Genomic DNA, 25093 nt, shown 5'->3' on the forward strand with positions numbered 1-25093 from the left:
AGTCCCTCCCCCAGGGATCTGTCTCTTCCCTCTTGGGTCCGCCATCACTGGGGCTCTCTCTGTGCCCCGCCCCCCCCACCCCCGTCCCACTGATGGGTGATGTGTTCACCCCCACAGACCATTTGGAGCGGATTGTGGAGATTGCCCGACTGCGCGCTGTCCAGCGGAAGGCCCGCTTTGCCAAGCTCAAGGTCTGTGTCTTCAAGGAGGAGATGCCCATCACCCCCTACGAGTGTCCACTTCTCAGCTCCCTGCGCTTCGAGCGGAGCGAGAGTGACGGGCAGCTCTTCGAGCACCACTGTGAAGTGGATGTGTCCTTCGGGCCCTGGGAGGCCGTGGCTGACGTTTATGACCTGCTGCACTGCCTGGTCACAGACCTCTCGGCCCAGGGCCTCACCGTGGACCACCAGTGCATCGGGGTGTGTGACAAGCACCTCATCAACCACTACTACTGCAAGCGCCCCATCTATGAGTTCAAGATCACGTGGTGGTGAGTAACCCTGGCAGGGAGCAGAGTCCTGTCAGGGAGGGCGTCCGTTCCCCTTGGCGGCTCTGGGAGCGAGGTCCCTGGAAGGGCTGCTGGCTGCCCCAGAACCTGCTGAGGTCAGGACAGGTCCTGAGGCACAACTCCAGGCAGACGGAGGTGCAGCCCCAGTCTCCTTGGCTGTACCTCGGGGCCAGGTTCAGGGCTGGTGGCCCACGGGGACTTGGTGCCTGCGCTCACCTGGCCTTTCCTCGAGGCACGGCAGTCTCTGCCTGAGGCTGATGGGGTTCGGCTAGCGAGGGCTTGACCGGGAAGTCCAGAGAGGTTTTGTCACTTTCTTGACCTTGCAAGAGAGTTTCTGCCCTTTTTAGAGCCACGTTACCAAACTCACGTAGGCATAACCACTCCTCCACCCTGTTCAGGAGTCCCTTCCTTGTGCTCAGTGTATCGGAATGAACGTGGAACACGATGGGGGATTTACCCAAGGAGTCCCCCAGAGCCCCTGGCTGAAGAAGGAACATTTTCTCTCCCTCTTCCCTCAACAGTAGCCCCACGCTTTGTTTTAGGATGTGAAAAGACTCTTTTCCTCCCAAAACATATTCTTCACCACCTTTTGGAGATGTAACCATAGTTGCCAAAGCCATGCACCAGGTTGGCCTTAGAAAAGCACAATGTTTACAGCCCTGCCTCAGGGCCTTGGCTTCTCCTACCTTCAACTAACCTTCCTTGCTTGAAGGGTTATCTTCTCACGGGGCTGGAATGCACATTTCAGGGACTCCTTTTGAAGATTCCCTAAGTCAAGCAGGCAAGATGCCTAGATCTTGTGTTATCTTTGAGATGTAACATCCTTTCTAGAGGCTCAGAGTACATCCTTGGCTGCTGTTCCATGGTAGGATCCAATTTATGGTGAACCTCCTTGGATGGGAACCCCTGTTGCTTTTTCCTGCCAACGTTCTCCTTCTCGGAGATTGTCTATCTTGGGGAAGGAAAGAGAGGGCCGGAGGAGAGGCGCAGCTTTCCCAGGAGCTGTGGGAAGACAGCAGCAGGTCTCCGATATGTTTGACTCTGCAAAATTCAGAGAGAAAAAGATCCACCAGCTTCTTGCTCCACTGCATTTCCTTCTCGCGCTGTCTGCAGGCTTGGGCAGCCAGTCGGGGTGTGGGCCTGCGCCCCCTAGAGGAAATACTCTGCAGCACCAGTCACTGGAATGGGACGTTCCCTTGCTGCGTGCAGGGCTTCTCCCTATAATCATGATTGAACTTGACTGCTCCTGGGTGTTGTTGTAGGGAGATTTTTTTTCTGTCAGCCTCATCGGTCTCAGTCTTACAAGACCAGATTGGTGAGGAGGGTAGTGGGGGAGCTGAGGAAGAGAAGGCCAAGCCCTGGGACCTTGGCTGAATTCCTTCACGGGGCAGTGACCCCTTGGCCCCTGTATGGGAAGATTCCAGGGCATGGTCCCCTGCTCTTACATTGTATTCTTATGTGCGTGGAGCAGGCGTCCAGGCTGACATCTAAGGGGACGGTCCAGTCAGTGGTCCAGGTTCCGAGATAACATGTTCTCTCCTTGTTCTCATCCGCAAACGGCTTGTCACTTTTCCGGAGCTGATGTCCCTGCTTGGACCTTACCCCGACAGCACGGCTCTTGCCTTGTCCTCAGAGAAGGGTCTTTCATTTAAGTTGCCCAGATCGGCAAATAGATTGAACGCTAATACAGGTTCGTTTTTTGACAGACACTGAGGCAGGCTATTCAGGAGGGAGCCAGTGTGAGGAGAGAGCAGATAGGTAAGCCCAGTGCCCGCAGTGATCCAACCTCGGCCCCTTCTCTTGTCCTCCCTGGCCCAGAGCATCACAGCCCTCGGTTATTGAGAGTCCATACACGTAAGACAGGGAGGGACTGGTTCACGCAAACTCAAGTCAGTTCAAAATCAGGCCCTGAAGACTTGCTTGGGGCTTCAGGGACGCTGGATAGGAACGCTGTCCCTGCGCCTCTAGCTGGAGCCCCCCCGTTCCTCTGCCCCCGTGTTGTCCTCGCGGAGGTGCTCTGTGCCGTCGTGGGGAGACAGGGCTGTGGCCAGTAGCCCAGGCAGAGCAGGGACACCGGCAGCCAGCTTAGAGCTCCTTCTAAATGGAGTAAAAGAATTCGGTGGTTGGGCTTCCCTGGTGGCGCAGTGGTTGAGAATCTGCCTGCCAATGCAGGGGACACGGGTTCGAGCCCTGGTCTGGGAAGATCCCACATGCCGCGGAGCAACTGGGCCCGTGAGCCACAATTACTGAGCCTGCGCGTCTGGAGCCTGTGCTCCACAACAAGAGAGGCCGCGATAGTGAGAGGCCCGCGCACCGCGATGAAGAGTGGTGCCCACTTGCCGCAACTAGAGAAAGCCCTCGCACAGAAACTAAGACCCAACACAGCCATAAATAAATAAATAAATAAATATAGAATTCAGTGGCCCTGTTTGGCCATCGTCTGATGAGAAGCCAAGGCCAGGCTGCGAAGCGCTCTTGGATGTGGAGGGTTTGTGGTGATCGCCTCCAAATAAAGGTCATCTCTGAAGAAGTGACTTCTCCTAGTTGGGTCCCTTTTCAGCTGTCAGCGGCCAAGCCCAGAGCATAAGAAGGGTTGGGTAAGGAAGGAGGGCTCCAGAGGACGGCTCTTTCTCCCAGATTGAAAGGAAGTCTGTCTTCATGGAATTCTTGTGCGTAACGTCCTTGTGTCAAACCAAGGGGCCTGCCTTTGGAGCTTCCCTTACGTTTGACTTCGGGTACCTTTTCTCCCAGGTGCTCCATTCACTGGTTGGGAAGGTGAAAGTTTTAGGAAATAGGACTGCATGGTGCAATGCTAGCTGCAATTCAGTAAGAATAAAAAACTTAATGGCAACTAAGTTTGAAAAGACTGAAACAAAACCACAGTGAAACCCAGCACACCATCCCAGGTGGGGGAATTCTTTGGATAACGCTCTAAATAGAAGACAGAGAGGAATCGTCACCATCCTTATTCTACCTCTGGTGAATTCACCAGGCTGTCTAGTGCTTATCACATGGAAAGCAGTCTACTGTGCTCTGAAAGTTTCTGTTCTTTCTCTCTGGGGCTTGGGTTATTCTGGGAGCTGTCTGAGCCTTGTGCCTCAGGCTGCTCAGCTGATATAATCTTCCTGTTCTGGATTGCTCATTGGAGGACTAGGAAATTGACATCTGCAAGCCAGAGTGGGGTGAGCCTCACTGTGTGATCTTGGTCTAAGCTGGATCCTGAAATGGTTAAGACAAATAACAACAACAGAACAAAAACCACTCACACTAATCATTTTGATCCCAGTTAGAATTTCAGATATCATCCTTCTGTATACCTTCTGTCTGTATTTGATTGTGCTACAAGTGATTAAGCTTTCTCGGGTACCATTTTGCTGGGGCTCTTTCATGAAGGTGGCGCCTGCCTCGTGATCCTTAAAAGAGGGAGGCTTTATTCATCAGAAGCCAGAGTGTTGGGAACTGGGGTGGGAGAGGCATTTTTTGGAATTCTGGAAGAAACATACATGTATACATATGTTAATTGGAGGAAGGGTGGGCTGGCAGAGGGTTGGAGGAGGTGGGAACAGAGACGGGGAGGAGGGATAGGCAGTTGCCTCTGGGAGTGGGAGGTCACGGGGTCGGTCGTCTTCCTTCTGTACAGTGTGGGGTTTGTGTACACAATATTAACGCTGCCTGTGTTCGTTCATTTCCTGTCTGTGAGCGCTTTGGTGCATGGAGCCTCAGTACCCTCACCTGGCATTAAAGTCAAGAATTAGAACCTGGGTGCTGTGCCTTTCTTGTTTAGAGACTTACTCTCCTCCCTCCTCCGCCCTCCACGCTGCCAGCAAATATGTGTTGATTTCTGCTTAAAACGTGGTATGTTTTTGGATGCCATACTAAATCAGACAGGCTCTTCCCTGAAACATGTGGCTGAACTTCCGCCCTGACTTGAAGTTAAAGGGAGACGGGCCCCCTGGAGGTTCCTCTGCAATTACCCTCACCTGGTCTCTGTCCCGGTAGGCATACTCACCTGTGCCCCCAGATTTCTGGGGTTTTATAGGCAGTACTGGCCATTTGTTCATGACCCTCAACTTCCTCACTTGACCATTCTATCTTTTAGGAAGTGGGTTCACCTGATTCCTTACTGAAGACCCAGGGTTCCAGTAGCTGAAAGCCCTGTACACCTTTTCTCCTGTCCTGGCCCTACACCTCCAAGACACACTCCAGTACCTCGGTAGGGGTCCCAGGGAGGCGCCAGCATGGGCAGCCTCTGCTCCTTGTTCCTACATCTCCATGATGCTGGGATTGGCTGAGGCCAGCAATCCTTACAGGTATGAGAGTTGGAATAACATCTTTTTCCATAAGATGTTACAAAACCCAAACGAACTTTTTGGCCAACCCAGTAATAAACAGATTCAAGGTCCAGAGGCACCCTGTGAGTGTCTGTCCGTGCAGCGGCCTGGAGCGGTCAAGGTGAAACTGGCAACTTGGTCCACGCAATGAGGGCAGATCAGGTTTTTCAAACACTTTGGCTTCAGAAGATGCTGCATTACATGTGCAAGATCCCAAGAGGCCAGCAGAGGAATGGCAGCTCTGGTTGTAGCTGACAGAGAAGCCGCTGCAAGCTGCAGGTAGGTGCCCATGTGCAGCGGAGGCCAGCCAAAACCCAGAGCTTCCCAGAGCGGACACAGAAAGGGACAGTATTCTCTTACAGCGGCTGACTGACGTGCCAGAAGAGGAAACTGAACTCCTGCTAACCCTTTTGCCAACCATGTGCCTTTACATCCCACCCGTTCAAAATGGAAAGTAACACAGAGACTCCTTGGGACCTTACGTCTGTCTCCGTGCCTGACTTGCACTTGGAGTCATTTGTATTAGCCAGGAGGAAAAAAACCACACGGTAATTTGAATAATTTATATCTTTAATATAAATAGCTATTAATTATAAGAAGATTGGAGTAATGAGGGATTGGCTAATAAAGAGTAGAGATAACTATAAAGAATATCGGAATAGCAGATGTAAGAAGCAGCCACTAGGGCAGAGATAGAGCATCCAAGGACGAGTACCCCTCTCCCCCCAGAGCTGATACCCAGACCTTTTTTGGAGAAGGCATGACCATGGCTTACCGAACGGTAGAGAAGTCATGGGGGAACTTGCTGGAAACCCACCCTCTGGGATGCTGGAAAAATCCATTCCTTGGGAGGTGTCTTGCCAGAGGCCCTCCACGACAAAACCACCCCAGGGGAGTGCCGGGGAAAGCTGCGGGCCTCTTTGTGCTGCTGACTACCCTGCATGGCAGGAGCTGGGTGCTGGAGAAGCTGTGTGAGCTGTGAGCAAGCACACCCGAACCAGAAAGGAAACATCTCCCTCCTTGCAGTGTCTCACCAATGCCCTCTACTAACAAAGAATCATATCATGTTAGTCGGCAAAGGCAAAAAATACTCATAAGTCCCAACCCAATTTTTGCAGAGGCAACGGATGAATATGGGGCTAAAAGGCAGTCAATACCTGGCACATCATCTACATATGCTGATGACTCCCCAGATGTATACTCCTGTCCAGGCTTCTTGCCTCAGCCTCGAATTATACACCCAATAACCTGCCAAATATTGCTACTTCAATATCTGTTAGCCATCTCAAACTTAATACATCCAGATGGAATTCTTGATCTCCTCTCCCACCCCAAACATCCTCATTCCACCTCCTCCCTCTCAGGAAATGGCACCACCATGCATCCAGTCAACAAAAACCGGCATCACCTTTCACTCCCCTCCTTCACCTTCCCCTTCTCCTTGCAATCCATCACCAAGTACTTGAATACATCTTCAAGACGTATCGAGTTTTCACAGATTTGCTTGTTTGACTCACCATCATCTTTCATCCTGAGTTACTACAAAGGCCTCCTGGCTTAATTTGGCTCTCAATTACCCCGTCTAACCTATTCTCCAGAATAGTCTTTCGAAACGGTTGATTAGATCCTGCACTATGCTGACTTAAAACCCTTTGCTTTTTTCTTTTTTTAATTAAATTTCATTGGATTATAGTTGATTTACAATGTTGTGTTAGTTTCGGGTGTACAGCAAAGTGAATCAGTCATACATATACATATATCCACTCCTTTAAAAATTCTTTTCCCATATAGGTCATTACAGAGTATTGAGTAGAGTTCCCTGTGCTATACATTAGGTCCTTATTAGTTATCTATTTTATATATAGTAGTGTGTATATGTCAGTCCCAATCTCCCAATTTATCCCTTCCCCCATGGTAACCATAAGTTTGTTTTCTACATCTGTGACTCTATTTCTGTTTTGTAAATAAGTTCAAACCCTTTGCTTTTAAAATGAAATTGGAAAGGCTTACCATGTTTGATCTGGTTCCTGCCAACCCGTCCAGCCCCAACACATCACCCTACTCCTTGTTTCCCATCCTCCACCCTGGCCTTCTTTCAGTTCCTGCCTCAGCTTTTTGTGATTGACATTTCCTCTGCCTGGGATGCCCTTCCCCCCGTCCCTTCTCATTTATGGCTGGCTCCTTTTCATATTTTATGTTCCAGCTCAAATGTTACATACTCAGTGAGACCTTCTCTGACCGTGCCATCTAAAGCACACTCCCTCCCATTACCATCTATCACGTCACCCTATTTCTTTATAGCATTTATTACCAATAGTAGTTGTCTTGTTTGTTATGTCTCTATTTTCTTATAAATAAGCCCCTCGAGGGCATAGATTTTGCCTCTGTTGTGCACACCTATATCCCAATTCTTGGAACAGTCAGTGCCTGGAAAAGAGGTGCTCACAGTCAAGATCTGTTAAACAGTCTGTCCAGTATATGGACAGGAGACCACTTGGAGCATCTTAGTATTACCATGCCCTGTGATTAAAGTCAATGGAAAACTGCAACAACCCAATCCAGGCAGGGTTACTAATGGCTCAGACCTTTCATGAGTGAAAGTTTGGGTCACCCCACCACGTAAAGAGATTGAGTATGGAGATTAAGTTTGATATAAGGAGATGCATATGGGTGCCAAGTTGACAGGGGGTGGAGTTATGACAGCTAATTGTATGTGTCAACTTGGTTGGGCCACAGTGCCCAAATATTTGGTCAAACATTATTCTGGATGTTTCTGTAAGGGTGTTTTTGGATGGGATTTACATTCAAATCAGTGGACTTGGAGTAAAGCAGATTACCGTCCATAATGTGGGTGGACCTCATCCAATCAGTTGAAGGCTTGAATAGAACAAAAGGCTCCCTCAAGCACGAGGGAATTCTGACAGCGGTCTGTCTTCAGACTTCACTGCAACACCGGCTCTTCCTGGTTCATCAGCAGACTGCCTTTGAACTTGAACTGCAATTCTTTCCTGAGCCTCCAGCCTGCCAGCCTCCCCCGTCAGATTTTGGACCCACCAAGCCTCCACAATCACATGACCCAATCCCTTAAAATAATTCTCTTCCTATATATACTGTATCTATCTATCTATCTATCCCAGGATATGTATGTCTATCTATCTATCTATATATATATATATCTTTATTCTAGAAAGAGATTTATATACATCCTAGGAGAATATATATCTATAATGAAGTGCAAAGGTAGCATACCACATGTTTTGCCACCTTACTATTCTCATTTAACATTATCTTTTGGAGATGTGTTCATTTCAGTTCATGTAGCGCTGCCCCTCCCCCCTTTAAAAATTTGATAGTATTCCATTAAAAGTAGGTTCCACAAAACTATTTAAAAATAGTTTCTGCTGCCTTTTGAGATACACATGCCTCTAGCTATTTAGCAACAGATTAATAAGCCTTTCCCACATTTAAGCAAATACAGCCCTCAGCTCTCTTGTTCTTGATATGATAAAGACTACTTAGAAACGTTAAAAAAAAAAGAAAAAGTAAGATGGAGGTCTTGGGTTTTTAGCTGATTGATTCTATAATGCTTATAGATTTGAGTCGTGGTTGACCACAATATGGTTCAGCAAGAGAGAATGTACTCCTTTGCGTATGTGAATGGTCTGTTTTCCTTGATTTTGGATCCTATGGAAAATGGCTTAAGTTACGTGGTTCCTGGATTGCTTCTCACTTGGGAACTTGGCAATTTGATGAGCCCTTCCGCTGTCACTAATCTGATTATCTCCCAGAGTCTTTCCCTGAGGCTTTCCCCTGGGTTGCTTCATTCTTAGGCAGCCTTTATCTACTGCTGCAGAGATCGCCTTTGCCAGAAAACCAGAGAAGAGAGAGAGTCACTTTCCTGAAAGCTAGAGAAGTCCTAGAAAGGAATTATGGGCAATCCTCACGCATTTGTTGAGGCCAGGGGAATGGCAGAGCTCACATGCCTATTCTTGGAGCCAGGGGATAGGGTCATCAATGGCTGAACTCTGTGGACTAATAATGTAGGGAGGTGCGGTTCCCCAAAAAGAAGCTAGGTAGACAAAAACCACACATCCTCTACTAGTTTTACAAAAGTGTATACTCTTTCTCTCTTCTGATAGGGACCTCTGTTTTCACTGGCAGACATTAGTCATACCCACAACCTATGAGTTTAGCACAGATCTCTAGCTGTTAATGGTTTCTTAAAGTCTTGCATTCTGCAAAAACCAACAAAAAAAAAATTTCCTCTGTGGGGTGAAGTAGAAAAAAAGGGGGAGAAGGTCAAGTTTTAACTCCTTTTCTCTTTAATGTATATATTAAATGGTTTGATACTAGTTTTTGATGAACTGATATGTGTCCTGTCATATAGCAAGTAGAAAATTTAATTCTCCTTCTCTATGATAGTGATGTGATTTTACTATTGCAAAACAGGCAAGTCTCATTAAGAAAGATTTGTTTCTTTTATATAATTGCTGCAAGAAAATGTTGCAACTGACAAGGGCTTAATCTCCAAAATATACAAACAGCTCATACAACTCAACAACAAAAAATCAAACAACCCAATCAAAAATGGGCAGAAGACTTTAATAGACATTTCTCCAAAGAAGACATACAGATGGCCAGTAGGTACATGAAAAGATGCTCAACATCACTAATTATTAGAGAAATGCAAATCAAAACTACAATGAGATACCACCTCACACCAGTCAGAATGGCCATCATTAAAAAGTCTACAAATAACAAATGCTGGAGAGGGTGTGGAGAAAAGGGAACCCTCCTACACTGTTGGTGGGAATGTAAGTTGGTGTGGCCACTATGGAGAATAGTATGTAGGTTCCTCAGAAAACTAAAAATAGAATTACCATATGTTCCAGCAATTCCACTCTTGGGCATATACCTGGACAAAACTATAATTCAGAAAGATACATGCACCCCTATGTTCATAGCAGCACTATTCACAATAGCCAAAACATGGAAACAACCTAAATGTCCATTGACAGATGAATGGATAAAGAAGATGTGGTACATATATACAATGGAATACTACTCAGCCATAAAAAAAGAACAAAAAAAATGCCATTTACAGCAACATGGATGCAACTAGAGAGTATCATACTAAGTGAAGTAAGTCAGATAGAGAAAGACAAATACTATATATCACTTATATGTGGAATCTAAAATATGGTACAAATGAACTTACCTACAAAACAGAAACAGAGTCACAGACATAAAGATCAGACTTGTGGTTGCCAAGGGGCAGGGGGAGGGAAAGGGAAGGACTGAGAATTTGGTGTTTGTAGATGCAAACATTTAGAATGGATAAACAACAAGGTCCTACTGTATAGCACAGGGAACTATATAATTGCTGCAAGAAATAATGGCTCAATGTTATATAAAGTCAAAATTCCTGTCTTAGGCACACATTATTAAAATTTGAAATGATAGGACAATTTGAACATGAAAATAAATAAGTATAGCAATGGGTTATAACCCATTGAATAAAATAAGAATCCATGAATTCATGTTGACACAAATGAATAATTACATAAAAGAGGTAGAAAGGAGAGTTCTTAGAGTAAAATGTCAGCTAATAAGTATAGAGAAAGAATGATGGGGTTAGAAAACCTCCATTTAGCAACCATCATAATTATAACTGAATCATCATCAATCATCAAAGTATTTTCCTATAAATTACTAATTAATTATAAAGGTAAAAATAGTAACCTCACAGTGGAGACACCTGAAAGACTACACCTTAATCATTAATCAAAGTTGTTAGCCAAAATGGGACAAACAGACATCATGCACATCACCTATCTTAACACCTTGAGGAGAATACAACATTATGCCAGTGATTTTTCTGCCAAAAAATGAATAACCTGAATCTAATCATGAGAAAAAGTCGGAGAAACCCAAAGTGAAGGACATCTTTTAGAATGACCTTCTTATACTTTACAAAAATGTCAAGATTATGAAAGACAAATTGAAATGGAAGAACTATTCCAGATTAAAGAAGGCTAAAGAGACATGGCAATTAAGTGATCCTGGGTTAGATTTGGGATCAGGAAAAACAATAGCTATAAGGGGCATTTTGGGGACAATTGATGAGAATTGAATAAAGGCTATAGATTAAATAATAGGATTTTATCAATGTTAATTTTCCTGATTTTGATAATTTTGCTTTGGTTTTTCTCAGAGAATATCTTTATTCTTAGGAAATACACACTGAAATATGTAGGCATCAAGAAGCATGATGTTTGCAAGTTAGTCTTAAATTCTTTAGGAAACAAGTGAGAGAGAGAGAGAGGGTGCAAATGATAAAGAAAATGGGGCAAATCTACAAATGCAAGACGCTCAAAAAACTCCACGTAAGATAAATTCATAGAGACCCACAGCAAAACACATTGTAATCAAACTGTAGAAAGCCAAAGAAAAAGAATCTTCAAAGCAGCAAGAGAGAACCAATTCGTCACATACTATGGAAGCCAGAAGGGAGTCAGATGTCATATTTAAAGTGCTGAAATAAAAACCTGTCAACCAAGAATTCTGTATCTGGCAAAACTATTCAAGAATGAAGGAGAGGGCTTCCCTGGTGGCGCAGTGGTTGAGAATCTGCCTGCTAATGCAGGGGACACGGGTTCGAGCCCTGGTCTGGGAAGATCCCACATGCCGCGGAGCAACTAGGCCTGTGAGCCACAGCTACTCAGCCTGTGCGTCTGGAGCCTGTGCTCCGCAACAAGAGAGGCCGCGATGAAGAGTGGCCCCTGCTTGCCACAACTAGAGAAAGCCCTAGCACAGAAATGAAGACCCAACATAGCAATCAATCAATCAATCAATCAAAAAAAAAAAAAGAATGAAGGAGAAATTAAGACATCGTTACTAGTAGACCTGCTCTGTGAGAAATGCTAAAAGGACTTCTTCAGGCTGAAGAAAAAAGGACACCAGAAGAAGCCACATGGAGAAATAAGAACACCAGTAAAGATAAATACCTAGGTAAACGTAAAAGCATTATTGTACTAGAGGTTTATAACTCCTCTCTTTTCCCCTATATGATTTAAAAGACATATATGTATAAAACATTAATTATAAACCTGTGCTGATAGGCACACAATTTATAAAGATGAAATCTGTGACAATAACAGGATAAAATGAGAGGGACATAGTTGTATTGGAAGCAGAGTATATACTATTTTAAATAAGTTGGTATTATTCAAACTAAGTTGTTATGAGTTCAAAATGTCAATTGTAATCCCAAAGGTAACCACTAAGAAAATAACAAAAAAAATGTACAGAAAATGAAAATGGTAAGCTACAGAAAAACAACTAAATACCAAAATATGAGGTAATGGAAGAATTGAGAAAAAAAATATAAGCTATATAGAAAACAAGAAGCAAAATGGCAGAAGTAAGTCATTATTTAGCAGCAATTACTTTATTTCTTTTCTTTGTTTGCTTTTAAATATAGTCAATCCTAGCAATTACTTTAAATGTAAATAGGTTACACTCTCCAATTTAAAGTCAAAGATTGGCAGAATGTATTTCCCAAAAAGTTCCATCTATCTGCTCTCTATAAGAAATTCACCTTAGATACAAAAACACAAAGAGGCTGGAAGTAAAAGGATGGAAAAATATATTCCATGAAAACAGTAACCAAAGGAGAGTTGGGGTGGCTATATTGTTAGACAGAATAGATTTTACATTAAAAAAAAGGTTGGACTTCCCGGGTGGCGCAGTGGTTAAGAATCCACCTGCCAATGCAGGGGACATGGGTTCGAGCCCTGGTCCGGGAAGATCCCACATGCCACGGAGCAACCAAGCCCGCGCGCCTACAGCCCGTGCTCCGCAACAAGAGAAGCCACCACAATGAGAAGCCCGCACACCGCAACGAAGAGTAGCCCCCGCTCACCGCAACTAGAGAAAGCCCATGAGCAGCAATGAAGACCCAATGCAGCCAAAAATTTAAAAATTAATAAGTAAATTTTTTTAAAAAGGTTATAAGAGACAAGAAAGACATTATAGACTGAAAAAGATTTAATCCAACAAGATGATGTAACAATTATATGCATATATACACCTAATAACCAAGCACCAAATATATATGAAACAAACAAAAAAAGGCAGATTTAAGGGAGAAATCAACAGTTTTACAATAAGAGTTGGAGACTTCACTATCCCGCTTTCAATAATGGATAGAACAACCAGAGACGAGATCAGTAAGGAAAGAGAGTACTTGAATGACACTATAATCCAATGAGACCTAACAGACATATATAGAATACTTCACTCAACAATAGTGGATACACATAGAACATTGTCCAGAATAGAACATATGTTGGGCCACAAAGAAAAGCCTTAGTAAATTTTGAAAGGTTGAAATCATACAAAGTATCTTTTCTAATCACAATGGAATGAAACTAGAATCAGTAACAGAGGGAAACTCACAAAAATGTAGAAATTTAAAAACATGCTCTTAACCAATGGTCAAAGAAGAAATCACAAGGGAAATTAAAAAATACTTTGAGACAAATGAAAATGAAAACACAACTTACAAAACCTATGGAATGACATGAAAGCAGTGCTCAGAAGGAAATTTGTAGCTGTAAACATCTACATTAAAAAAGAAGAAAGATCTCAAATCAATAACGTAACTGTACACCTTAAAGGAACTAGAAAAATGAAGAGCAAATTGAACCAAAGCTAGCAGAAGGCGGAAAGTAAAGATAGAGTAGAGATAAATGGAATGGAGAATAGGAAAACAAGAGAATATAGAAAATCAACAAAACCAAAACTTGGTTTTTTTAAAGATCATCAAAATTGACAAGTCTTTAGCTAGATTGACTAAGAAAAAGAGAAAACAAATTGCTAAAATCAGAAACAAAAGAGGGGACATTACTACTGACTTTACATAAATGAAAAGGATTATGAGAATTCTATGAATATATGGGCACCAACAAATTGAATAACTAAATGTAATGAACTAATTCCTAGAAACATAAATCCTACCAAGTCTGAATCACAAAGAAATAGAAAATCTGAATATACTTATAACTAGTAAGGAGATTGAATCTGTAGTCAGAAGTTTCCCAACAAGTAAAAGCCCTGGACTTTATGGCTTTGCTGGTGAATTCTACCAAATGTTTAAAGAACTAATATCAATCCTTCTCAAATTCTTCAGAAAGAAATTGAAAGTGGAGAGAATGCTTTCTAACTTATTCAGTGAGGCCAGCATTGCCCTAATACTGAGCCAGATAAAGACACTACAAGGAAACTACAGACCAATACTCCTTAAGAACATTAATATAAAAATCCTCCCTTTCCAACCCGGGACGGGCAGGATGGCTCCAGCAAAGAAGGGCGGTGAGAAGAAGGAGGGCCGGCCCGCCATCAATGAGGTGGTGACCAGAGAATACACCAACAACATTCACAAGCGCATCCATGGAGTGGGTTTCAAGAAGCGTGCTCCTCGGGCACTCAAAGAAATCCGGAAATTTGCCATGAAGGAGATGGGAACTCCAGATGTATGCATTGACACCAGGATCAACAAAGCTGTCTGGGCCAAAGGAATAAGGAATGTCCCATACCATATCCGTGTGCGGTTGTCCAGAAAACGTAATGAAGATGAAGATTCACCAAACAAGCTCTATACGTTGGTTACCTATGTATCTGTCACCACTTTCAAAAATCTACAGACAGTTAATGTGGATGAGAACTAACTGTGCTTGTTCAATAAAGTTACAGAACTGCCAAAAAAAAAAAATTCCTCAACAAAGTACTAACGAAGAATTCAGCAGCATATTAAAAAGGTTACATGCTGTGACCAAGTGGGATATATTCCCGGAATATACAAGGATGGTTCAACATATGAAAATTGATCAAATGTTATTCACTATATTGAAAAAACTACCCGATCTTCTCAATTGATACAGAAAAAGCTTGTGATACAATTTAATACACTTTCATGATAAAAACACTCCAAAAAACTAGAAATATAGATATAAGAAAGCCACATATAAAAAACCCATAGCTAACACTGTACTCAGCATTGAAAGATTAAAAGCTTATCTGCTGAAATAAGAAACAAGACAAGGATGACTGTTTTTGCCAATTCTATTCAATATAGTATTGGAAGTTCTAGTTAGAGCAACTAGGCGAGAAAAGGAAAAGCCATCCAAACTGGAAAGGAAGGAGTAAAATTATCTGTTTGAAGCTGATATGATCTTATATGTAGAAAACCCTAAGGATTCCACACACACACACACACACACACAAACCTGTTAGAACCAATAGACGAATTGAGCAATGTAGTAGTACAGAATCAACACAGAAATCAGTTGCATTTCTAATAATGAACAATCCAAAGAGGAAATTAGGAAAAGAGTTCCACCTACAATAACATCAAAAAGAATAAAATACTTAGGAATTAATTAAGGAGGTGAAAGACTTGTACACTGAAAACAGCAAAACCATTGCTGAAAGAAATGAAAGAAGATGTAAATAAATGGAAAGACATCTCATGTAAATTGGTTTGTTGTTGAATTTTAGGAGTTCTCTATATATTCTGGATAACAGTCCCTTATCACAGATAGGTGATCTGCAAATATTTTTTCCTATTCTGTGAGTTGCCTTTATACTCTGTTGATTGTTGCCTTGGATGCACAAAAGTTTTTAATCTTGGTAAGTCCAATATGTCTATTTTTTTCTTTTATTACCTGTGCCTTTGGTGTCATATCTAAGAAATTATTGCCAAATTCAGTGTTATGAAGCTTTTCTCTCCTGTGCTTCCTTCTAAATTTTATCTCTTACATTTAGGTCTTTCATCCATTTTGAGTTAATTTTTTTACACAGTGTTGGGTAAGGGTCCAACTTCACTCCTTTGCATGTAAATTTTATATTATGTATATTTTACAATTAAAAATAAAGTTAAAAAATTAATACCCTTTGATGATAAAAACACCCAGTAAACCAGGAATAGCAGGGAACTTCCTCAACATGATAAAGGCCAAGTATGAAAAACCCACTGGTAACATCATATCATGGTGAAAGACTGAAAGTTTTTTTCAGTAAGATTGGGAACAAGACAAGGATGTGTAGTTTAAGCACTTCTATTAGTATGTTTTCATTTCTCTCTGGTAGATTCATCTTACCTAACTTTTCTGCAGAATTTGACTCATCTGATCAATACCTTGGCTTTCTCTCTCTCCTTAGCCTCCACATTACTCCTCTTTTTTAGTTTTCCTCTTTTTTTTTTTCTCTTTGATGGCTCTTTTTCTTTTGACCCACTCCAGGATTTACTCTTAGCCCTCTTTTATCTTCACTTTTTCCAATGGGACTGATTTTTATAAGTTAATATGCAAAACAACACATAAATTGAAATAAAGAATAATACAGTGAGTAGCCATATACCTATCACCCAGCTCAAGAACTAAAACATTGCCTCCTCAGTTGACTGTACCTTTGGTGCCCCTTTCCAATAGCCTCCACTGCCACCCCTTCTCCCAGAGGGAAGTGTGGTAGTTTTGTGGTAGTTTGTTGCATTAATGGCCCCAATGAGTCAGACTTTGTCCTCACTTTTGCTGGTCCCCTCCCACTTTGACTTTGGGGTTTGCCCCTTAGTTGCTTTGCCCATTACCTTTTGATCTCTTCTCCTTTCTCCCCTCAATTCACTGCTACAGCTACACAAGTTGGCATCAGGAGAGCCTTTGCACTGGCTGTTCCCTGTGCCTAGAACACTCTTGCCCAAATACTTGCATAGTATTGTAGTATAGCTAGCTCCCTAACCCTTTGCTCTGGTCGTCTTCTGAGCCAGGGCTTTCCTGTCCACCCTAAAACACCAAACTTCTTGGCTGCACTGGCTATCCCTCTCCCTTGCATTATTCTTTTCCATAGCAATGGTCACTATCCTATGTACTATTGTAAATAATTTATTGTTTAGTGGCTCCTCCACCTCTTCCCTAGAATGTAAGCTTCTCAGCTTAGGTACTTTTTTTTTTTTACTGGTCTGGTATCCTCAGCCTAGCATACATTAGTTACTGTAGGGGAGGGAAAATAATTTTCCCTCTGCTCTTCTGAGTTCTTGGCTGAAACCCTTATAATAAAAGAATAACAAAGAGGAAAACAAATAGAGATTTGTTAACATGTATACCTCACATATACATAGGAGATACCCAGGGAAAAGGCTTAGAATGCCAACTTAAATACCATTTTCCGGTAAAGACAAACAAGGAAAGGTGTCTGTTGGGGGGGTGGGGTGGGGGGAGGGTGGAGACCAGTTATGGAGGTGACCAGGGAAAGAAAAATAAACAAGTTTGTTACACAGATTTAAGTCAGTGTCTTCTCCACTGATGAGTCTCTAGTGATTTATTAGAGTTGTCCTTTTCTTCCAGGTACAGAGGGGGAGACACTTTTACAAATAGCGATTTCCTTCATAAATGTACGTTTCCCTTACAAAAGGTTAACTTCTAGTTTATTTTCAGGGCTTCTCTGTGTTTACTTTCTCAGAATAAGCCTTATGTCAAAGAGGCATATTTTGGGGTGGCATATTCTGCTACCTTCCAGCGTTTAGGAATAATTTGAGGAACAAATCAATCTCCATTTTGCAAATAACGAGCAAAGACTGAGATATTAGGCAAGCTGTCCAAGATCACAGAGGCAGCATTTAGCAAACCTGGGATTCCAACCCAGGGCTCCCTCCCAGACACTGTACTATAGTATTTTCTTTTGTCTCTTTTTTATTTATTTATTTTCCAGTCGTGGCTGCGCTTTGTGCCATAGATGGCATCCAGAATACAGAGGCAGCTGCTGTCTCCAACATTCCTGAAATGGGAATCACGGAGAATTGGATTCCATTTATAACTCGACCATTAATACTGTGTGACACTGGCTAACGTATTTAACTTCTGGAACTCAGTTATGCTCAGCTGTAAAACCGGCTAATAGATCAACCAATCTCTTTAAGTTCTCTAACTCAAGAACTTTTACAATCCTAAAATCCGTGTGAAGCGATGGAATTCATTAGTTTCTCAGGCAGCCTCATTCCCTACGGGCTGGAACCGTCCACTGGCCCAAACACCGCTCTGCCGCAGCCTTTGCCACCGCCTCCCATTCCAAGCTAAGAATGGGCAGTGTCACCCTCAGGCTACTCCTAGTGGGATCCCGGTAGCAGGGGTTGAGGAAAAGACAAGGAAACACCCGCTTCTCCGCCGGCTCCCGAACGCTCCAGGTCAGCGCCCCGGGGCCAGCGTCGAGGCCGCCTCCTTCCCTTCGCACTACGGCTTTCTCGGTGCCGTCATCCACGCCAGCCTCGCCCCCAACTCCACCCAGGGCAGACTCCGACTAGCACCCGCATCCTCCCGGCGGCGCGCAGAGGCCCCGGAAGTGACGTCCGTGCGTGCGTGGCGTGCGCGCGCGGCGCCGGGGGCGGGGCTGCGAGAGGGAGGGCCGGCGTGAGGGCGGGTTGTGACTGGCACCCGGACCTACTCGAGCGACGCGGGGAGAGCGGCGGTTCGGACGTCGGTGGAGCAGCAGGTAAGGTACGGGGCGGACGGACGGGGGCCCGGGGCGGACGGACGGGGGCCCAGGGCGGCGTCAGGGCAGTGGGGCGGCGGCGCCGTGCCGGTGGGGGTTACTGGGTCATTGGTCCGGGCTGTACACCCGGCTGGGGCCGTCTCGCACCGGTGCCTCCTGCCGCCCTCCGGCTCAGCCCGGGGCCCGGCGGCGCGGCCCTGGCCGGTCCGAGGCCGTCGCCGGCCCCCCTCATCCTCTGCGTGCTCGGCCTGCCCGTTTCGGGCGCTCGTCGCCAAGTTCTCCGAGGCCCGGCCCAGCTCCGACGGGCAGGCGCGTATCGTTTCCTGGCCGCCGCCTGCCACCCGTCCACCCCTCGCGGGATGGCTGCGCTCCAGCCGGCTCCCTCCTGACTGTCCAGTCGGCGGAGTGCCGAGGGACACCTGTGGTGGTGACCGGGCGGGTCGTGCCCCGGGCCCCTCGGGGACCTGCCGCAGCCCGGCCTCGGCAGGGGCGCCGGGACCTCAGGGACCCGCGTCGGTCTCGGGGAGGGAAAGGTCCTGGAGCTGGGAGGATGCTGTCTTTCGCAGCGCGGGGACTGGAAGACTGGTCCTAACTTTCGCCCCGTGGTTGAGGGCGAAGTTGTGGGCCTGGGCTTAGGAGCAGAAGTCCCTGCTTCCGAACCGTCTCGGAGGAGAGCAGAGGTGATACCCATCACGGAAGTTTAGTCGACAGGGTGGAAGGACTCAGGCGCTTCAGAGAATAGGTCACAGCCTGCTGGTGGTGTCTCAGCGCTGGTGACCAAGCCCTGTGGTTGGGAAATGTGTCATTGGGCGCCGGGACTCGCCTTGCCGAGAGATTAGATGTGAAAATTTGTCAGGATGAGTTCACAGCATCACCTGGGGAATAGTGTTTTTTTTTTTTTTTTTTTTGGATCTGAAGAGTTTTGTTTGAGTTTAAAAAATAGTTGTACCTTTTTTTTTTAGTAAATCTAAAACTGCAAAACAGACCCCCCAAAATCTATCAAGGTTAGTAATTAAAATAGTTGTTCCAAGAAAGCTTGCCGGAGTTGCAAGGAGATTTGATTTTACTTAATCCCTTTAACGATAAATAACGTTAATTTTAAGAGTTACTGGTTCTTAGGTGGAAGATGAAGGTGTTCAAGGATTTGAATTTTTATTGACCTTCCAAGCAATCATTTTCTTCTCTCTAGAAGTTAGCCACTTTAGGAGAGAGGGACAGCGAGGATGCTCGCCATGTGTGGTGAGCAGCAGAGCACAGAGGGGGGACACCCCAGGTGTCTTGAGGGACTGCAGGGCGTGGAGGGTGGAGGAAGTTACCAGGGAATATTTCTGGAAGTGTCTTGAAGAATGAGTAACATTCAGCCTAACAGGATGGGGTGAGAATTTTAGAGGTGGTGGGAATGTGGGCGTGGGGCAACTAAAGGAGAAGAGGCCAGTAACTCCCAGGAGGTGGTTTTTGAAAAGTGAAAAAATGCAGGCAGAGGGGGTTGGCAGATAGGGGCAGAGATGCAGGAGATTCTTGGGCTTTTCTCTGATGGTGACAGAACCAGGGAAGGGTTTTAAGGAGGGTTATTTGCCTGGTTCACATGGAATTTTATGTTATTTGCCTGCTTAACACACGGGCTGCTCTGCTATGTGGCTGATGAGGATTGTGCCCCGTGTAGTGCTTGATTATGTGCTAGCTTGTATTTTAATCGTTTCTGCTTGTTAAATGTTTGAATTGAATTTTATATTCATTTACTAATTGTTTGTATGAGTGTGTGACCCTGCTTATTTGTAAACTTCTATAAACAGGAATTCTGCTTTTATCTCTTTGCATCTCAATCCAAGTCAGGCATTCATGAGTGTTCATGAGGACTTGGTGAGAAATCATTGATTTCTGATGTTGGTTTTCAGTGAAAAAAAGACTTGACCGGTACTTATTTTAATATCGATGTATAGAAGAACTAAGGTCTTGTTTCATTTACTCTTCTCAATCTTTGGCTAGAGACAGAGAATTTCTATCTCGGCAATGTGAGTTTAATTTTTGGCACATGTGTTTATATTGGTTGCAAAGTAAACATCTCTAGCAGAGATGACCCATCCCTAAAATATAGGAGATACCTGTGTAACATAACATACCTGTCTATTCTGTGACTTAGAATAGAAATGCTATTTAGTGGCTTCTTAACCCAGCAATAAAGTTGTCACCCTAAAAAAAAGTTTCACAATAAAGGCCAAACATTTTGAAAGTCATATTAAATGTTCATTTCTGTCATAAAGCATTGTAGGAACATAATGTATGTTGTTTCACATGACTGAAAGGCCTTGAAATAATCTAGACTATTGTTTGTTGAATAAACACTTAGGAGAAACAACAACTGACTCATCTTTATCCCACATAATATTATGTGGCTCTTATTTTATCTGTTTGTTATTTGGATAAAGCTCCTAAATTGCTTTAAGAAAAGGCTATACTTTATGGTGCTGCTTTCAAGTTACCCTGGGAGATTCCTGTTGCTGATGAAGTTACTGTTGGTGGGGTAGGCAGTGTAATTTTTATTGTGTAGTAAACCAGTTTTTCAAGTCTCTGGTAGCATAGCTCACTTGTTTGTGGTCACTAGGAGGGTGAAGGACTATAATTATAATCAATTAATTAGATTAATTTGTAGTTAAAAGTTAGAAGTTATGATCAGAATGCTAAGTATGAGTTCATGATAGGGTAAAATTTTACCCACTAAGAGAATATTAAGCTTTTTGTTTTGCTCTGATGACAGCAATAAGATTACTGAAATCCCTGAAGCAGGAATGTAGCAAGAGCATTTGGGGCTTTAAATTCTGTGCTGTCTCCCAGTAAGGAATGGTTGGCAGCATCCCCTGTGCTAGGCACAGGGCAACTCACAAGGAGCTGTACACAAATTTTATAAATCATTTTTGAAGCTAGCCTATTCAGTTCTCATTCAGAATAAATATTCAAATGCAACTGCATTTGTGGTGATTTCATCTGTATTTTAAAAATAAAAATGACTTTTGGGGGATTTTTATATGGGATATATTTACAAGTTTCTGTGTGCTCCACAGTTAAAAATACATAATGAAAGTGTTTTATTTTGGTAGTTCCTCTGTTGTTAGAACGTCCTAATTTTAAATATAATGTTTGCTACAACACTTTCTTTTTTTCTTTTGGAGCACAAGAAAGATAATGCCTCTAGAAATTGAACTCATTACATGTTTATTAATGGAAGAAAATGTCTTCTTATTGTGCTATACTGTTTTGTTTTGTTTTGTTTTTAATTAATTAATTAATTAATTTATTTTTGGCTGTGTTGGGTCTTCGTTTCTGTGCGAGGGCTTTCTCCAGTTGCAGCGAGCGGGGACTACTCTTAATCACGGTGCACGGGCCTCTCACTGTCGAGGCCTCTCCTGTTGCGGAGCACAGGCTCCAGACGCGCAGGCTCAGTAGTTGTGGCTCACGGGCCCAGTTGCTCCGCGGCATGTGGGATCTTCCCAGATCAGGGCTCGAACCCGTGTCTCCTGCATTGGCAGGCAGATTCTCAACCACTGCGCCACCAGGGAAGCACTGCTATACTGTTTTTTAAGTGGAGCATACCATTTACTTATATCACCTCTTGTTCCAGAAAGGATACATAATGACTTACAGAGATACAAACAACATGCTTTTGGTAACAGACAGAAATAAAGGGGTGATGGATTTAGGACTGTGGGAGAAAAATTAAGATGGAAACAGAAATGAGATCTGTACACAAAGTAACTGGACTGAAGTCTTCAGTATTTGTTAGAGGGCCACAAATTTGACTCTGCTTTTTAGTAGCCAGTTCAGAAAGAAATGTAATCAGTTACATGGTTCAGTGACCATAAGATAAAAGACCAGTTTCTCCTTTGGATTCCCAAAGATGCCTTGTATTGAGAAACTACTTAACTACATCCTTAGGTATAAATACAGCATGCATTTCAGAGGGCTGTGTTGTGTTTTACTTTGTTTTTTAGTAAAATTCCTCATTGCCTCATTGTGTAGGGTGATGACATAAGATCAAAACATAATTCAATAAAAACAGTTCTGGTGTTGGCAAAATAATGTGCACTAAGCACTTAGCTCTGTAGACTGATTTAATTTAAGGATCTGTTTTACATTATCTAGATAAGTAGATGGGGATTACACATTTTTCAAGTTACCTTTCATAAATGTTTTGTTTCTCAATGGAGCTTTTGTTATTAATTTATCAGCAGTGGTGTTTGTGTTTGTGCTTCCCAGCAAGTTCCTTAAGTACATATATTTTTTGTGTTGTTGGTTAATCACAGAGCCATATTTTTAGCAGGCATGCTTTATCGGGGGGGGTATGAAAATGGAGGAGACTGACAAATATTTAAGTAAAAGTCACTTCACCTCCACACTCAGATGGGCTGAAGGAATATCAGTGAATACCAAGATTCATTTCTGGAAGTAGGTTCGGGGTGTTAGCTCGAGCACAGAGAGCATTGGCTTGAAAAGTCCAGGCATGTAATTAATTAATTAATTAATTAATATTAATTATTTTATTTATTTCTTTTTGGCTGTGTTGGATCTTCGTTGCTGTGCACGGGCTTTCTCTAGTTGCGGTGAGTGGGGGCTGCTCTTCATTGCGGTGGCTTCTCTTGTTGCGGAGCACGGGCTCTAGGCACGTAGGCTTCAGTTGTTGTGGCACGTGGGCTCAGTAGTTGTGGCTCACGGGCTTTAGAGCTCAGGCTCAGTAGTTGTGGCGCATGGGCTTAGTTGCTCTGCGGCATGTGAGATCTTCCCTGGCCAGGGCTCGAACCTGTGTCCCTTGCATTGGCAGGCAGATTCTTAACCACTGCGCCACCAGGGAAGCCCTGTAATTTATTTTTCAGAAGGGAACAGATCCACTCATCTTAGATGTAGTGTCCAGTAAATTAATGTATCTGTATTTTGCTCAAGCTAAATAAGAAGTTGACCTTTTAAGTAATTAGGTAGAACTTATCAAGTGCTAGCATGGGCCAGGCATGTGCTAATAATAAGCTCTTTACATGCATTATCTCAATGTTGTCATCTTTGTTTATTCCCTTTCTTAAAAGAAAAATATAAGGAAATGTGGTTCACAGCAGTAACTTGTTCCAGGTCATACAAGAGGTGATGGAGATTTGAACTCAGGTAGTCTGACAGACTCAGTGGTCTGCACATATGACTTTATACTGCTTGAGGTGGACTAGACTGGGCCCACAGATGGGGCTAGACCATACAATTAATAGAGGCAAACCCACTGGCCAGTATTAGAACCCACCACTGCAGAAGGGCCTTGAACAGTTCTGAATCTTCCATCCAGAAGATGAGCTGAGAGCTACAAGTTCAGGGCATTTGGCCATAGTTTATAAAGCTGGGGAAACATACATCTTCTAGGCATCTATCAGGGTTAGAAAAGTGGGAATATTATTTTATGTGTTTGTTTGCATCTGAAATGCATATATTTTTTCTTTCTATTTGTTACAAATTTGTCTCATCAGATCAGGAAGACCACAGTGATATAGTTATAAAGATAGTGTGCCATTCTGGAAAGAGAGGTCTATATTTATATTTTAGAGTAAAACTTTAGCTGGTGATCTCACTGCTATGATTTGGGATGAATTTAGGTTATACTTCTGTAGTGACATCGCTAGGTGTATATGTTCTTAAATCTTATTCCATGTTTTATTAGGAATTGTATTGCATTAGAGTTGTACAGATAAGTGAACCATTATTTATTGTGAGTTTTCATATGAGACTATTCCAGGTTATTCCAGATTATTTTATTTTGAAGTATTGTAATATAGTTCCTACAGTATATTGTAAATTGTGACCTAGCCTACAAAACTAAAGAGTAGAGAACATCCTTATTCATCCTTAATTAGTAAACAGTGGGTGGAACTGTCCTTGCCTAAATATAGTTATGTAACATAGTGTTTCCTTAATTGCATTTCCACAGAGCTTTTGTCATTGTTAAATAGGTTCCTGAAAAATTAGTTAGGCTAGTGACCTGAGTTTTGAATAGGATATTATAAGAAGGATACAAATTAAAAATGTGAAAACAAACAAACAAAAAATGGGCCGATGAAACAGAATGTCTAAAATCCATTATAATTAGTGTCTCAGGAAGTAATATGCTTGGCTTTTACTTAGCAAATTGGATTATGTATTTGTGTAAATTAATTAGCCTTTGCAGTTGGGGTTGTAGTGTGATAAGTGTGTAGATTTCATTTGTGGTCTCAAATGTTGTATAGTTATGAATGGACACATCTTAAATATCATTTACAAGGAATAATCAGATGGCAAAGTATTTTCATACGACATGCTAGCTGCTGATACCTTTACAAAGCATCATGTGATGTTACCTGCCCCAGGAAATAGAGTGGCTGATGAGAGACAAAATTGAAATTAAGTCCTTTGAATATCAACTGTATGAAGTAGACACCGCTTTCTCCCAAGAGCCTACTTTCATTTTATTTTATTTTATTTTTTATTGACGTATTGTTGATTTACAATGTTATGTTAGTTTCAGGTGTCCAGCAAAGTGAATCAGTTATACATATACATATATCCACTCTTTTTCAGATTCTTTTCCCATACAGCCCATGACAGAGTATTGAGTAGAGTTCCCTGTGCTATACGGTAGGTCCTTATTAGTTATCTATTTTATATATAGTAGTGTGTATATGTCAATCCCAATCCCCCAATTTATCCCTCC

At 43.0% G+C, this 25093-nt stretch overlaps 2 protein-coding genes across 6 annotated transcripts in view; both read left to right on the forward strand.

Moving 5' to 3' along the window:
• Positions 1-25093, forward strand: part of RABGEF1 (RAB guanine nucleotide exchange factor 1) — an 87547-nt gene that overhangs the window by 6600 nt on the left and 55854 nt on the right. For 2 of the 5 annotated variants that reach the window (XM_061208158.1, XM_061208154.1), the window contains one exon: positions 118-490. In XM_061208158.1, the coding sequence (XP_061064141.1) occupies positions 118-490 (373 nt within the window). Of the gene's footprint in view, positions 1-117; positions 491-18293; positions 18387-25093 lie in introns of those variants that run through there. The other 3 variants (XM_061208157.1, XM_061208155.1, XM_061208156.1) reach the window with 3 other exon arrangements.
• LOC133103654 (large ribosomal subunit protein eL31-like) lies at positions 14193-14570 on the forward strand. Its single transcript, XM_061209143.1, has one exon. It carries the CDS (start codon positions 14193-14195, stop codon positions 14568-14570), a length of 378 nt encoding a protein of 125 aa, XP_061065126.1.

Source organism: Eubalaena glacialis, chromosome 13 (assembly GCF_028564815.1).
Source record: "Eubalaena glacialis isolate mEubGla1 chromosome 13, mEubGla1.1.hap2.+ XY, whole genome shotgun sequence".
Taxonomy (NCBI): domain Eukaryota; kingdom Metazoa; phylum Chordata; class Mammalia; order Artiodactyla; family Balaenidae; genus Eubalaena; species Eubalaena glacialis.